The sequence below is a fragment of the Dermacentor andersoni genome, chromosome 4 (assembly GCF_023375885.2).
Source record: "Dermacentor andersoni chromosome 4, qqDerAnde1_hic_scaffold, whole genome shotgun sequence".
Taxonomy (NCBI): Eukaryota; Metazoa; Arthropoda; class Arachnida; order Ixodida; family Ixodidae; genus Dermacentor; species Dermacentor andersoni.
This window is the reverse complement of record NC_092817.1, coordinates 145,102,468-145,118,832: the sequence shown is the minus strand read 5'-3', so window position 1 is coordinate 145,118,832 and position 16,365 is coordinate 145,102,468. Positions and strand designations below refer to the sequence as shown.

The 16,365-nt window shown below is 43.9% G+C and overlaps 1 protein-coding gene across 1 annotated transcript in view; it reads right to left on the bottom strand.

Moving 5' to 3' along the window:
* The window catches only part of LOC126537869 (MAM and LDL-receptor class A domain-containing protein 1-like), a 255,308-nt gene that overhangs the window by 45,033 nt on the left and 193,910 nt on the right, over window positions 1-16,365 (bottom strand). Inside the window, exons 51-55 of the mRNA XM_050184966.3 lie at window positions 13,390-13,540; window positions 10,273-10,366; window positions 7,358-7,468; window positions 3,111-3,361; window positions 258-489 (exon numbers count right to left, since the gene is read on the bottom strand). Of these exons, the coding sequence (XP_050040923.2) occupies window positions 258-489; window positions 3,111-3,361; window positions 7,358-7,468; window positions 10,273-10,366; window positions 13,390-13,540 (839 nt within the window). The remainder of the gene's footprint in view (window positions 1-257; window positions 490-3,110; window positions 3,362-7,357; window positions 7,469-10,272; window positions 10,367-13,389; window positions 13,541-16,365) is intronic.

Below are 16,365 nucleotides of genomic sequence, written 5' to 3'. Positions count from 1 at the left end.
ACCTTGCGCTAAGTGTACATATAAATATTACGTCGCGTACTGCGTGCTTAAACTGACGACGTCTTTAGGTCTACTGCATTCTGAATAAGAATCCCATATGGAATCCGAAACGGCATTTAAATTTTGAATTGGTCAGCAAGCAGAAGCCTTCGTATTTTTTAAACATGCTAACAGACAAGTTCTCGTCAACCTCCTCGCTGGTGTGAGCTCACAGTACAGCTATCCTTTCTTGGGTTCCTACCACTAATAGTTCTCACCATCACTAGTGCCCCTTGTGTGGTCTTTCTCCAGCCTGCTCAGGAAGGAGACAGTGGGGCCCTTGTGTCGGTACCACTGTGCGTAGGCGAGGCTTTTGTTGTTGTACCAGTTGCACATATCTTCCTCAAATGAACAGCTGCCTGGTGCTGGACAAGGCGCCTCACTCAGACCAATGTCGTCCACAGCTACGGCAGTGCCGGGGTCGCCGGAGGCAACGCCTTCGAACACCGTCTGCATGGAAGAAAATTATTTTTGCTGCAGAGTGAGTACAAGACTCTTTACTGGAAAGGCTGGCTCTTTTGGCTTTGTTGGAGGGCTAGAATAATAATAATGATGATCAATGAATGAATGAATGAATGAATGAATGAATGAATCAATCAATCAATCAATCAATCAATCAATCAATCAATCAATCAATCAATCAATCAATCAATCACTAGTTTATTTAATGTGCCCAGGAACAACGCCAAGTTCTGAGTGCTGGTGCACTGAGAAACAAGAAAAGTAGAAATGTAAAATGACTACAACCGAAGCTATGGCGGAAAACATGGGATGAAAACAAGAACAAAAATGCAACAACTGCATAAATTGGTTGATAATATGCAAAAATACAGCATTAACAAACAATCGCGCGACATAGTACACATGCGGAAGAAGAGGAAAACATTGTCAAGATAGGACAAGGGTCAGGCTACAAAGAAGACAACATATTTTGAAAGTTATTAAGATGGAGAAAACGACAATTACACTGACTTTGCACTTTGTGGGGAGGTGAGTGTCCACTGAAATAGAGAGGAACGGGAAAGAGCCTAGTTACCCTGGTTTGCTAGTCTTCTGCGGACTCCACAGGAGAGATTTTGTAGAAATCGAGAACATCGGTACAACTACATCTGCACCTAAGTGACATGGGGTAGGATAATATTTCCAACATGAAAAATTGCTTTATACTCATAAGCTTTTTCTGTACACACTCAAGTAGCATGCGATATGAGTCCTCTGTGCCTTTTCAACACACTGAGGTGTATTCAGGAAATGGGAGACACGTGGATAAGATACAATTTGAGGAAGAGAAGTAGGATACGGAATTCTCTTGTAAGTCGGCAGGCAGAACCGAGGATGCGAAGGCCTCATGTTGCTACATATAGTATTAAAGAAGTAACAACTATTCAAAAATTCAATCACTCATTTACTGCACGTGCCCAGGAGCAACCGCAAGTGTGAGCGCTGGCGCACGCTTACATGAACATCAAGAAAAAATAACAAAAGATGTGTGGCACTACAAAACAACAATGCAAAGCTAAGAAAAGAACAATGACAGTGAGTGATCAAAAATATTGAGATCGCGAAAGTAAGATTAGAAAGAGTCAATATTCTTTGGATGGTTCAGCTTTAGTGACAACTGGCAGGAATATGGAAAGGTCTGTGTTTTCTGGTTACGTTGCACGGAATACGAAACATCGTAAGCGTACATTTAAGGAGTTCGGGGCAGATGAGGATGCCATGAAGTAGTTTGAAAAAAAAAATGAAGCAAGGTCAAGGTGATTACGTCGGAAGCGAAGTAAGTGTAGCGAGAGTATTTCGACAGTACTCGAACAAGGTGGCAACGACAATAGGGGGAACAATAACAGTAACAGGGATAATAATAATTTCTCTAGTTAACATACTAACATGCTATGGGACGAGCCTAAGGTGTAACCACTGCCCCACAAGTAGAGTTCCAGAAAATTAGGCCGTAAACAATTGCTTTCAAAATAGATTATTACGAAAGAGAAGATGCAGCAGCAGAAGTGCTTTCAGACACAAGAAAATTATTGAAGTAGAAATATAGTCATGATAACACACATAGGAGTTATTTTAACGCGAAGTTTCGAGCGCAACCAGAGCAAGAATTGTACATTGCCGGGAAATAACTACGATTTAACACTCACAAACCTTGAACAAACCAATGTCACCGGTTTATGAGATTTTATGAAGATAGTCAAAGAGATTTTATAAAGATTGTGTGTTCTGTGTACTGTTGGAAGATTGCTGTAAGAGGCAACAGCGACGAATAGTCCATGTTGCTTGGCAATGCTATGCAGAAATCGTAGACGAGCAAAATTATCAGTTTGCAGCAGGTGAGCACACAACGAATGATAATTATAATCTATACACCATCAATCTAGATATCTAATAGTGGAAAAATCGCATTTTATCTTGCACTGCAAGGAATTGCAAAGATACTGAAAACCTTTTTCGCCCTATCATAGAAAAGCTTCTTTCGAGTTATTTCTTGCCACCTGTCCAGTGTGTATAAATGTGATCATGCGTGCAAGAATGCATATCAAATAGTATCCTAAATATATGCTGCATGACCCTGTAATGCCCGCCCTATCATAAGCTAGGGTGTATTGGTAAATAAAGGATTTGATTTAAGCTCGGGAAGCAACCTATAGCCTATTGTAGCGTTTTGAAGCGAAGCTTTCATTGCGCACCTTTCTTTGCGAGTGTTCAGCTGCGAATCATTAAGGTACAGAATGTATGATTATATTGACTGTTATGTATTAAGTGACTGCTATAAGGCTATAATTGGAAAAAAATTCTTCGTTTTTTCGTGGTGCAACGAATTCTCCATGGCCAGAAATCAAGCGAACAAGTTATATTTTCTTTGATATGAAACAGTTTTTTGGCGTAGGAGCAAAATTAAAATTACCTAAATGTATATGGCTTTATATGCAATAAATTGTACTGACGTACTCTCAATAGACGTCTAAATCCGAGACATTCCACGCCACTAGAGTATTTTGGGATCCACCACGGGGCACTGTGCGTACTCGCCCAGAATTGAAAGTGAGAGCAAATGAGGCACTCACGGCAACATCCCCTTGATGACTGGTCAGGTTGACAGCGGCAGAGTACCATATCTTCGAAAGGACGTTAGTTGCTATTTGGGACCATAGGAACTCCTGGTGGTTCTGATCCAGCACCCGAGTCACGTTAAGAGTCTCAGCCGCCGTGCCGGAGAGAAAGAACCAGAAGCGGAGACATCTGTCCTGTACAGCATCGAACCAACCCGGCGGGCTTAACATGCGGCCTCCCGGGGACTTGACCAAGGCGAAGTTTCCTGCACGTTTTCGAACCACATAGTGTATAAGAACAAAAGTGATAAACGTTCTTTCAAGAAGGAAGCTGGGTCAGTATAGAGCAATGATTCTATTTCTGTGCCATTCCTTTTCGTGTTTCGTAGTAGTCCGAGTCGCTTCCTGCCCACGTTCTTAGCGGGATTGGCCATCCATGCACGGGGAATGGTAAGAATAGTATAAAACCTAGCAGAATAAATCCTTACGTCATACCGGTGCTGTTCAACTATGCACCTGCAATAACGTAGTAATCGATCCATCAGAAGAACGCAGTAATCAAAAGAGGCCACGGAATCAACATTCAACAAAATATTGCTACGTTGGCAAGCCAAAAGACAAAAAGGACAATTCTTAGAAGATATCAGCATATATACATTAACGTGACGACGGCTAGTTGTACAAGAATGCTGCGTTGGTAGTAAATTGGCAAACTGCCAGTAATTAGCACAATGGCGAATTTCTCCTGCTTGTTCGCGCTGTTTTGAAATATTCGGTGAAGTTCACCTCCGAGATAATATTGTCTATGTCTGAACGACAACAAGTTATAGCAATTTTCTAAATTTTGCTCGATTAATGCGTTCTTCGGGGTCATTGCTGGCGATCCAACGCGAAGAAATACGTACACGTAACTCAAGTTTCCATGCCTCCAAGAATTGAACATGTTGCCAGCAATTCACGAGTGACGGAGTAATGAAGAACTTGAAATGCTGTATGCAGTCGCCATTCTCAGAAGTGTGACGGCCCCTCGTATTGCACAATAAAGCAAGCGCACTAGCCCACTTGAGTATATCTTCCAGTATTTTGTTCTCTCTTACCATAAAGTAATATTTCTGACCGTGCAGTGTGGACTGTTGCAAACATCGTATTATAAACAAATTAGACATCCCTCATCACTCGCATATCCTCGGCTTATCGTTGCTTTTGTAGTGTTGTTTGACTCTAAGGTAAGTTAATGACGAAGATATATTGCACGACAGGACTCCATAATCGCGAACTTGTGTCACAGACTCGCCGCTTAATGTAGATAAGTTCCTGCCCGGCAGCGTTATTGTTTTCCTATTAAATATTTTGATTCTGGTAAATAAGCCACAGAAGGTCCGGTCTTTCCAAATGTCAAAGATAGGTCCCGGCGATTAAAAAATGTAACAAAAAAGCGAAGGCAGGAAGTATAACGGATAAAGAAAACACATCATTCCGGCATAAGCTGCTATTCTTTATAAATAGCGGTATGTAGAACGCTATATATAAGCAACACACGACAATCGAATGACAGCTTATAATACCGGTATAATTTGTACAGTGTGACAGAGATTACACTCTGTATCCCGCGTCGTAGGTACGCTGGAATGCATGCGTTCCTCTAGCCTTATTTCAGTAAAACGCTGAGCAACGAAAATACGCAACGCTACACGAAGCGCTGTCATGCATTTTCGTCGCTTGATGGTAAAACAACGTGAGCCACCATTCGGGTGACAATGCGCAATCACCCCGACATTGTCCACCCCTACTTCTCACAGAGTATCTGTTAAATGGGAGCGAAATGTTTCCGACTAGTCAGTGATTGAATTAGTTACCAACACCAGTGCCACGGCCGCTTTACCACCAATCGCAATCACGACGGGCACTAGCCAGCGAAAGAACTAGTTACGCTGGCACCGTCTCGTAGCACCAAGTGCAACACTTCCCTTTTCTAGCGCCTCAAAACATGCAATCTCTTAAACCAGGCACAGCGCTTATCCGGTGTTGAAATTTCAGCGCAGCATCCCGCAGTTGTCTCGGCGGTGATGAGTTCTGTCCCCCTTAGACAAAAAAAACGTTGGCTAAACCACAGCACACAAATGAATAGCGGTGACGCACAGCAAGCGTGCACTCAACCAGCTGTAGTTTCATGAGCAAAGTCCTTTTGTGGCTCTGTTTATTATTGATCATTTTAATTTACTGTTTTGTTCCGTAAGGTCCCTCTGCGCTGCCTTAGCGGCTATGACGTTTCTCAACTAAGCACGTGGGCGCGGTTGCGATTCCCAGCCGCTGCGGCCACATATCGATACAGGCCGAATGCAAAAACTCTCCTGTACTTCGATTTAGAAGCCCAGTAAGGAACCCCAGATAGTCACAATTCCAGAAAACTTACGATGCACCATAATTTCATGTGTTTTTATAATGAAAACTCCAAGAGAGAGATCGAGAGAGAAGGCAAGAAGACGAAAGGCCGGCATGTCAACCAGACGAGTGCGCGGTTCACTACCCGAAACGGGGGAGTAATGGAAAGAGGAAATAGAAACAGGAAGAGAGTGAGCACTGAACTGCCCGTGGGAGGATGCACAGGAGCACTATGTAAGCAGTCGGTCAAAACGGTGTGACTACTCTAGTGCGTGAATCACTGAAATTTATATTTCCTCAGTAAAGTTAGATTCTTGCGACGGGACGGACCCACGCGACAGTCAGCAGAAAGCTTTGAAGTGGCTCAGCTAAAACTCATCATACCGCAAGCAGCTCGTCAGCGGCTTCCTTTTGTGCGACGTGATTGGGCGTCACGTAGGCACGTCATGCTCGACCGCAGACCGAACCGGCGATCCGCCCCGTCGTGTGCTGCCAGTTTAAATGGCTGTCTTCAGCTCTCGTCGTTGGCTCGGACATAATATGCCCACTGCAGGGCCGTTATCTCTAAGATCAGCCACGCGGCATGACCAGGGATAAGAAGAATGGAAAACGAACTAGAACGCTAGCGTACGCCGGTGCTAAGCGCTATATTGGCGAACTTTCATTTCGTTTTCCTACCGTCTTACTTTTTGTGGTTGGCTCACACATGAGTCGCACGCTGGTACATTTTTATTATCAGTGGAATCGGCCACGTGGCACCCCAAGTTTGCAGGAAACCTTAAATTCTGAGCAGGCTTGATGTGAATGGGAAATTGCAATGTGCATTTAGTGAGTAACAAAGTTCCATTATTTATCAGCTTGAAATGTTATCTTTCAGGAGTGTATGTTACAAATGTGGAATATCAATGACCCATGCTGTGACATTTCGCATCAATTCAGAAAGTAAACAGGTTTCGAGAAATTTGCCTTCAAGGCAGGCAAGACGTATTTGTGGCCGGCTTTGTTGCTGAAAACTTCGGCCTTTCTGTAAGAAGCAAAATGAGTTGAGTTGAGTCGAGTGGTTGTAGGCTACTGGTGGGATAAGCCTTGCAATAGCTGCCGGCAATTGCTCCACCGTAGCGACACCTAAAATACATAAATCATATAAATCAGACACGAACCTCACAACTACACATAGTCACTCCTAAGGTCACCACGTGAAGGCCAAATCCGTGTCCTGCAGGTAATTTAAAAGAAGGCGAGAAACCTCCTTCCTATCTAAGTGGTTCCCGCGCGGGAAAACAATGTCCTGAGGAGAACTGTGGGGAATTCCTGTCTCTTTGAGGGACCCGAATAACACGCTCCTTTCCGCGTTATACAGAGTACAGCACATAAGGTAATGTTTAATGAAGCGAAAGGCCAATGTATTCCCTAGCATATTAGGGGGAGCAAAATTTGAAGCCTGGCTATCAAATCTACCATAATGGATGGTTCTTTTGGAGGGGAACATTTGGAATTAGCCGAAACAAGTAAATAAATTATTTATTTAATTGATTGTTCAGTAAAATCATGATCAGCAGATTACGCATGCTTCCTCGGCCTCGGAGAGTATCCCAGTATGTAATTCATTCGAAATAAAAAATTTTATTTGCCCAGGCATATTCCACCCGATTCGAGAATCGTTTGCGTGTGAGATGATTTGATGAACATCCCAAGATTATTTGCAACAGGTAACAATGGACATCACCCCCAGCAAAGTGCCATGTGTCTTCACTCCTGGGGTCTATGTCGATTATTCCTAATCGATCACAAGTTGCAGCCTTGATATTCATTCAAGTTGTACTGGTAAATTGATGAGTCCATGGACACCTTTTAATATGGTGGCAAGTAACATATCTAACCTGAAGGTGCTCTTGTGCTGTGGTCTTCCCAAGGCAATGTGGCACTGTTGCCTTTCTTTAGCTCCCAGTTGTGGAGCTCCCAGCCGCATGTGCCTGACTCAAACGTGCATTCTGTGAAGAGAGAGCAGAGCAAATAATCACAATTAATCGTTATAGCTGTAATATGTGCCATGCATTCTTAATTCCTTCTCAAAAGTTATTAAAAGAAAACGATAGGCAGTAAGCCGATGTCTTGCCGGCCTGGTAGGAAAAGTATGTCTGGTTAGTATAATCAAGGTGAAGCTGTTCATATGGCATCCTTTCACTAAACTGCATGACTGGTCTATGCCAGCAATTCATAGAAATTAACACCATCCGAAAACCTTATGCTACCACTTTGGTGTGAAGTAGCAAGTAATTGAAACGACATCAGGAAGACTAGTGCACTTGAAGAACATGGGCACATAAACATCAATACATTCAGTTACTCTGTAACGTATTTTATTGTTTTCAATAGGCGTAACTTTTTTTTTAAATGCACTGATTTTAACTCACTAATGAGCACGTAACTAGCCCATAAGCTTAAATCAAAACAAGATTTTCGAAAAAAAGCTAGTTATTCCCATGTACGGAAATTCGCTACGATGACAAAATCTAATCTTGAGTAGCCACGGTGCTGCTCATCTCAGTAGGCATAGTATATAATAAAAAATTACTTGACCCATTGAAGTGGCCCCGTGACCAACTCCAAAATATCATTCGATTTATGTGGTTTCACACCCCGAAGCAATACTGGGGTGCTAAATGGAAAGATATTGATTATCTTTCTGGCGTCCGTTTTTCTTTTTTTTTGCGTGTACCCAAATCTAAGCAGGTGACCACTTTTGCAATTCCCTTGAATGAAATGTGGCCGCCTTGGCCGGCAATTGCACCCGCGAAATCGTGCTCAGCTTTAGAACCCTTAGCCACCGAAGCCGCGTGGTAGGTAAAAACAATCTTAATAATGTATCGAAGAACACGTTGTTGGGCTATTAGATGCATTACAGTAAATGAGTGCACGAATTCGCGAAACAGATGGTCACCAAATAAATTTGGCAGTATCGCCCGAAGGGCCACGCACTCGCGGTGATTGTAAGGTATAGCATTGCCCTCGAACTTCTCGAATGGCGTTATAACGGTTCTAGCATGCGCCACGTTGGCGTGACGTAGCACTAAAAGCAGTCGTTGCACGGCAGAATAGATAGCTCACCGGCAGCTCCCATATTCCCAAAAACACTGGCGTGCTCAGGAGCGCTGCCAATGACATTGCAGGCGTTCTACCTCGATGGCGCAAAGTGGGCGTTATTCAATGCCCAATGAAATACCGGATCACGTTGTTTTCATGTTCAGTATTAAACACGCCCAAACCAGTGCTTACACATACCACTTCAGTAGTAACGCCAGTATGCTTGTTGTATACGTGTGCACAACGCCTATGCAAGCCGCGGAAGGCGGAATGCTATAGTTGATTCAGCATCCCACTCATGGAGCGGAGAGTTGACGGTGCGTCCACTTAGCTTCGTCACTTTTAGCGCAGCTCTTTGATTGGTTCAAGTACAGCACCACCGCCCGGCAAGTCAACTAAAACAATGACCCAAGAAGACAGATTGTTCGCCATTATATGGAGGACTGGCATTCGTACGTGCTCAAGCAAAGTAATGCGATGATAAACCACTACGTGGCAATATATGCTCCACTTGCCATGAGTGCCTGTTAATTTGATATAAGCAAGGTCTACTGCAGAAACGTTTCTCCATTAATGTCGTGTTAAACCTCGATATGACGAAGTCGCTAAAATCGCCAATGTGCTTCTTTTAATCTAAATTTCGTTCTACTGAAATTCTACCTTTTATGCAAATATATAAGTGCAGTCACCGATCAATATTTCTTACACAGGAAGAGGCCGCAGAATTTTACGAATTATCAGGCAACCGAAGAAAAAAAAACCAAATTGGAATGAGGAAACAATTTGTTTTGATAAATTTGGGAATCGGCGACGAATGACAGCATTTTACGCCACGTGCGTCGACGATATCTTCACATCGGTGGCACGAATTAAGCGAAGCCAGGCACGCTTTCGCGTGCACTCCGCCCCCGCGGCTGCCAGTGTCCCCCGCCTTGGAACGACGCTATCAAAAAAAAAAAAAAAAGACAGCCGGCAGTGGGGAGCGAATACTTCATCTTCCTCTCGCTCCAGTGGATGACCGAAACAGGAAATTACACAACCTCCAGTACTAAACGCACGGGAAGACAGCTTACATGGTGCCACGCCTTCTCGGCACGACCACTTTTTGCACACAAGGCAGATTACGTCTAAAGCAGGGTGCGCGGCCGCGTATGCTCTCAGCCGCACCTGCAGCCATGCGCAGCCAAAGCCGAGACGCGCACCTGAAATCGAGACGCCCGCCAACTTTACCCCCCCCCCCCCCCGCTTCTTCCCGCCCCCTCGCGCGCGCTTGATCGCGTTACCGTGAGCTGGCTCCCCTCCCTCTTTTGCTTTGCTCGCGCGGGAAGGCATCACTCGTGCAGCCATCATCTTTCTTGTCTCACTCTCGGACACTTTCACTCGCACCAGTAATACTCTTCGTATTATATAACTGAAATATATATTCAATGTATGCCCCGTCGCCCTTTTTAAGCAATGTCATTCATTAAGGTCATTTAGGATTATTCAGACTAAATGAAATATGCATCCTCCGCAATAGTCTACATAATACCTAAGAAAGCAATAAATGCGCCTTTAAGTCACTGCAGCCTAGTTCCCTGAAAATACGCTATCGTTTGGAAGCCTAATTCACCTTAACAAAACAAAAACGACAGGACGTTTTGATAATATCTACATTACCTATTACAATTGAACTTAGAAGCTTGTTGAAATGCAAGATGAAGCCACAAACCTTTGCCAGTGTCACACGGACCATCCTTCAGTGTGAAAAGGTCGATGGCTATTATGCCAGGTATGTTGGGTTTCAAGACAGCTTCGATGACCAGCTACATCGAAAAAAAATAAAACACGACCAGCAGTAAATAACATCTTGCGAAGCTGAACGAATGTTAAAGGAAGGAATTTTAACATTTTACCAAATCTTTCTAGGTAAGCTAAACTGAACAGCCAGAAAAGTCACTTCCCACGCCGAGAAACACACTGCTCTTTTATATCGTGGACAAAGCCACACCGTATTCAGATTACAGTTCAGGTGCGCGCTTATAAACTAGCACCTAGGAAGTAATACGATAACAGAAAGGCGAGCAAGCAGGCCTTTCTACTGGAGCAGCTTTGAGGCTATTCGCTGGCTTCGAACGCACCATCAATTGTCAATAAATTCACCGGCTGTGCAAGCAAAAAAGAAAAACGCAGGTTTTTTTTCATCTCGGGTGCGTTCAATGCCTTATATGTTTGAGTGCTTTTATCATATGGAGACAATGACACGTGCAGACAAGCTGAAATACAGCACGCTTCTAATATGTCATAAACCACGAAATTGGGGGGGGGGGGGGGGCTTCGACCTTTCTATTATAATAAACTGAAGGCAGGCATCGATCTTACATCTAGGTGACAACTATGAAAGTTGTGGACACCGCCTTCCATAATGCACACTTTTCGTAGTGGTACGGGCAGTGGGTGATTTCACAAAAAAGAAATTAAATATTCGGGGTAAATTGCGGAGTTAATGATGCGGTGCTAAAATAATAGTAATAAATAACAGGGATAATGATCTTAATATTATTATAGGTAACATTGGCACTAATATAATAATAATAATAATAATAATATGTAATAATAATACTATATTATATATATATATATATATATATATATATATATATATATATATATATATGTGTGTGTGTGTAAAATAATAATATGTAAATAAAATTAATTGCAATAATTTCTCTAAACATTCTGAAACGGCGTCGTTGACAATGTGGGACGCTGTTGTGGGAGATCCCATATAACCGCATTTGCACACGTCTAACGCCATCACGAATGTTGTGCGACGGGGAATCCCTAACGAATATTATTTCTATCCAAATTTGTATTCTTCCTGCCTCTTGTACTTACGTTCTACCCAAGCACCGCAAAGAGTAACCAACTGTTTCAATCCGTGACATATACGCAAGCCATGAAAAAGACTTTCAGCATAGCTTCATTGGCAATCCATTACCGTAATGGATGCTGGCGCAACTGGTGATGGCGCTTATACATAGGGTAAGACATCTTTCGTAACCTTTTGTCTAGCTGCGCCAAAATGCATCAAAAGGACCCCAATGCGCGGCACTTACGGGTGCGCCGAGGCATCTAAGCTAGCACAGTCATGACACATCATACTGTATGGTACTAAGCGATCCAATCACAGAATGTCATCTCTTGGATAAATTTGTTACTGTAACAGCACAACGGACGCGTTGGAGCTTTGTCGCACTGAGTTGCCTCTTGCGCAATAAGCCCGAGCCTACTGTAAATAAAGGGTAAACTTTCCCATGGTTAACTCCACCGGAGGGTTAGCCAGGAAATTACACAACAGTGAACTCTGCGATTGCTATTTCCGGTAAATTGACCTCGCAATAAAGAGCCCGGTTCTGATTATACTCTAACATTCATAACTACACAAAACTTCGAAAGTTATACCTGGTCCTTTACTTTAGAGTTAACATAATCTTTAAAACTCACCTGCTTCATAAGCAGAAATCTACTAGTTGAACAAGATTTTTCTAACAGGCAGACATTACTTGCACAACAAATCAGAACGCATAATTCACCAATTGACCGAGCTTCACTACGCCACTTTCTGATTACTTCATGGCAGATATTGCTGCTTAAGAAATGAAGCTAGTGTCTCCAAGGCACCACCACTTTCAACGAAATTAAAAGCCGCCACCAGCTTTAAGAAAAGAGCCATCGAACTTCCAAAAATTTTCCTCTTGTTGCACTTACCTTAAGGGCGAAACGCTTTATTATGTATTTAGGAACATGAATAAGCAGAACGTCGATGTATTTCGTCACATGTTTGGAAAGCGGAAATCGCAAAATTGGGGAGATAATCAGAATTTATTCCAAGTGGATATGCCTTGCTAACTCTCAGACTTCAATTTGTATATCGCAAAATGTGTCGTAAAACAATAACTTTAGAAAGCTTTGCAAGAATTTGGTAATAAGTTAGAGCACGTATTTCGACGTATCACGCAAATCATGACCACCTTTCACAGTAATCCAGCTCGAAGAGTAAAATCATTCTATATTTAACACGCGATTTGTAAAAACTGCGTGAGCTATAATAAAACGGGCTTTTCCTACAGATGCCGTAACACGTAAAGCTACATAGGCTGCTATAATGTGCTTATGGTCCAAGGCACTCGTGCTTGTTTGGTTACCCATCCCAATGGAAAGTGATTGTGAGGGCTTGGAATGAAGTATGCGGTACAGCAGACGAACGCCATAGTCATTAAACAACCAGGCATGTGCTCAATACTACGGTGACTCCTGGCACCACGTTCTGATGATTGTGTGCTATGCACTTTTCAACCTTGAGAATCAACACCACATCTTCAGAATCAGAGAGTCAATTCTTCAACTCAGCAAGATGTTTCGGCTGCGGTTACCATATGACCCATCACCTTTTGTTACGTGCACATTCAAAACAAGCCGCTAGTCTAAATTAATCATCCTTGTCCCCCCTCCCTCGCTATGACGTCTCATTAGCCCATTGTGCCACTTCAAGACGGTAAACCCAATGATTTATTTTTATTAAACATAACAATTTTGATACAATCATGCCGAAGCCAGAGAACCTCTGCCCCTATTGGCAGATCATGGGACGATGACTCGGTTCGTCAGGATACCAACAGCGAAAAGCAGTGGACAAGCCAGGTGCTGGCGATTAAGAGCCAATGTGCATTTTCAAAATATGCAGAAAAACAAAGATTCATTACTTGTTGATTAAAAAGCGTAATGATCAACTGCATAGTAGTGTTCAAAAAGCAGGCTCGCCGAAGGCACAGCCTGATCTTCATACCTGGTGGGACTCGTAACTGTGTAGCTGCACCTGCCCAAGGTGCCATTCCTTGCCCTGTGGTCCCGCCCGACGCCAGAGCAACGTGGTTGAATCATTGACTCCACGTTGAAGAACGCGAAGCTCCCCGCTGTTTGGATGCCACATGTTGTACCTGCGATAACAACGCCCCTGCTTTAGGGTATGAGCGATGCATTTAGGCATCGTTGTTCGCCTTTACAAGGCCGACAGCCTAACAGAGCCAGTAATAAATGTAAATGAAATTCTAGGGTGCTACCCGCAAGAATCAAGATAACGTTATGAGGCGCTCCATAGTGGGCAACTCCGGAATAATTTGCACCATCTGGAATTTTTTAACACTAACCCAATGCACGGTACGCAGAGGTTTGTGTATTTCACCCCCATCGAAATGTGGCTGCCACGGCCGCAATTCAACCGCTTTCTTGATCTTAGCGGCGCAAGGCGAAATCCACTACGAAACCATGGTGGGTAAGCATTGTATGAAACTCCCAGTAACGAAAATACCGCAGCGGAAGAAATGAAAATAGTGAGAAACGCTAACAGCCTAACTTCTTTTTTTCTTGAAAACGCCAGGATAACGCACAAAGTTACAGGCGGTTTGGCTGCTCTAACCACGGAATATCGTGCGAAGGCACATTTTGTTAGACCAAATTAGCCATTTGCTTGCACCAAGTTTAGCATTGCTAGGCCTTTGTTCGACCATTTGCAATAATAGCCTTTGCAGTCACGATGTTGTTGTTAACCTGTTGTTTTATGACACACATGATATAGATAGTCATGCACACTGGTTGGCATTGCGCAGGCAGGGTTAGTCGGCAGACACTGGAGGAGGAGGATTGCATACTTGCAGAAAAATGGTTTTGTGGTTTAACGCCGGTTTGTCCGGTGTGGTAGAGCAGCCTTCGCACTTGCATGAAAGGTTTTTGAGGCGAAATCATGCGCTCCGCTGTACAGTTGGGCGGAGAGAGATGTCCAGGCTTGGACGGATATTCATGCCCATTGATCCCATAGTACACAGGCACTTTAGCACAGGCAAGGGAAGACTTACACGTTCTACACACACCATAAGCGAAAGGAACCCATCAACGTCGGGAAAGGCCCAAGCCAAGGACGCTCACATGGGGATAATGACGCCCGTCCAAGTCCTTCTTTGGCCATAGTCTGTGATGAAGTCCCGCTTGAACATGGCCGTCGCAGTCGTTGTCAAAAACCGCCGTTCCTCGGCCTTGCGATAAGGATATGCAACGTCCGCAGCTATAGTCGGGCTTGTCGCTGCTCACGCGTTTTGGCAGCGCACTTGGCACGTTTGTGCAATCCGTCGTTCTCCAATCGCTTCTGTCGTTCTTCAGCAGCTTCATTTGCCATGAATTGCCTTCTTTGTTGGTGCGGTCGGAATCGCTTGGCCCGAACTTCGTCGGTCGACTCCCGCTGCCTCTGTCGTCGAGCTCCTTGTTCTTCGCTGCGCTTGGTGCGACAAGCCTCTTCTTTAAACATTTCTGGTGACGATCCCAATACACTTTTCATATTCATTTTACACGTCCGCACGCGGGCCTGTGTGCGAGAAGAAGAAGCAGCTCTGCACGCGAAACGAGCGTGAATAGACGCACGTATGAAGACGCTTCACACAGAGGCGAACGCCAGATTGGTAGGCTAGTGGTGCTCTCAAACTAATAAGTATGTTGAATGGCCTCGGACAGATAGAACAATTATATTTTCATAGGTATATTGCACGTGGAGGTGGAGATTATTTCGCTGAGATATAAAAATGAATGTACAGCTATAATGTATATTTCATATCGAAAAAAGTGGCTGATCACTTTACCACAGAGCAATTGATGAATTGAATCCCCGGTAATCACAAAGAATAAAAACCTGGAAAGAATATTAAAGGTAGGATCGCATTTCCTAGCATCTTAAATCTTGCCGCTAAAAAACATATTTTTAACCAGTGCATCTAGAGCATTTCAAAATGCATCAAATCTGATGTTTAGGGGAATGCATTAGAAACATTTTCGCCCCGCAAAGCGTTCGGTGACATTTGCATGGCGCAGGCTCCTTCGGAAGGTCAGTTAAGTCCCTAAAGAAAGTGGAGTTTCCGGCCGAGGGATAGCTGTGCCCATTTTGGCATGTGGTCGGTTACCAAGGGCAGCGTGCTTTCGAACCCATGTCTTCACGCGGCCGAGGTGAAACGTAAAACAGGTTCCGGCCTCAGAATTTTTCCTAAGTATATATCCCTGCCGAACTCCACAACTCCAACCCGTAAATTGCCATATGCGCGCCAAAGCAATCAAAAGACAAAATTGATGTCAATGCATTTGTCTAAATATAAAGTTACATATGTAACGAGTCATGCTTGCCCGAGACAGACTGTTTATGCCATTAAAACCACCTTAACACCCTATGCTTTCACTGACAAATATATCAGAATATAACAGTACATCAACATATCAGTAAGCATATTACTGACATTGTTACTCAAACGAAGTATTAAGAACGTGAGGCTGCTGACAGTTTATTTATAAAGGATAACAGCAGCGCTGGTCAGTTCAGCCGACAGCTCGAATCCCAGAGAGCGTTGGTCGTCTTCGTGGGGGCGCCCGTGTGCCTCGTCCACAAGAAACACGCAATATGCAGGTCTGCTTACCGCCGGCGGCAGAAGCATCGTCCCGGGGCGTCTAAATATCGGTGATAACAGGAGAGTAATACGGTTTGAGGCGTGCGACATGCACAACGTCAGTAAAATTCGGGGCAGGTGAGGCACTCGTACTGACTGGGACGATTTCGTACGTAACTGGAGTCACGGCACGGAGCACTCGGTATGGTCCAGTGTGCCGAGATAGGAGTTTTTCTGGCAGGCCAACGTGACGAATCGGGTACCACAGGAGTACCAGAGATCCAAGCGAAAAGTGGACGTCTCTGTGTTGGCGATGGTACAAACGCCGTTGCTTCTCTTGCGAG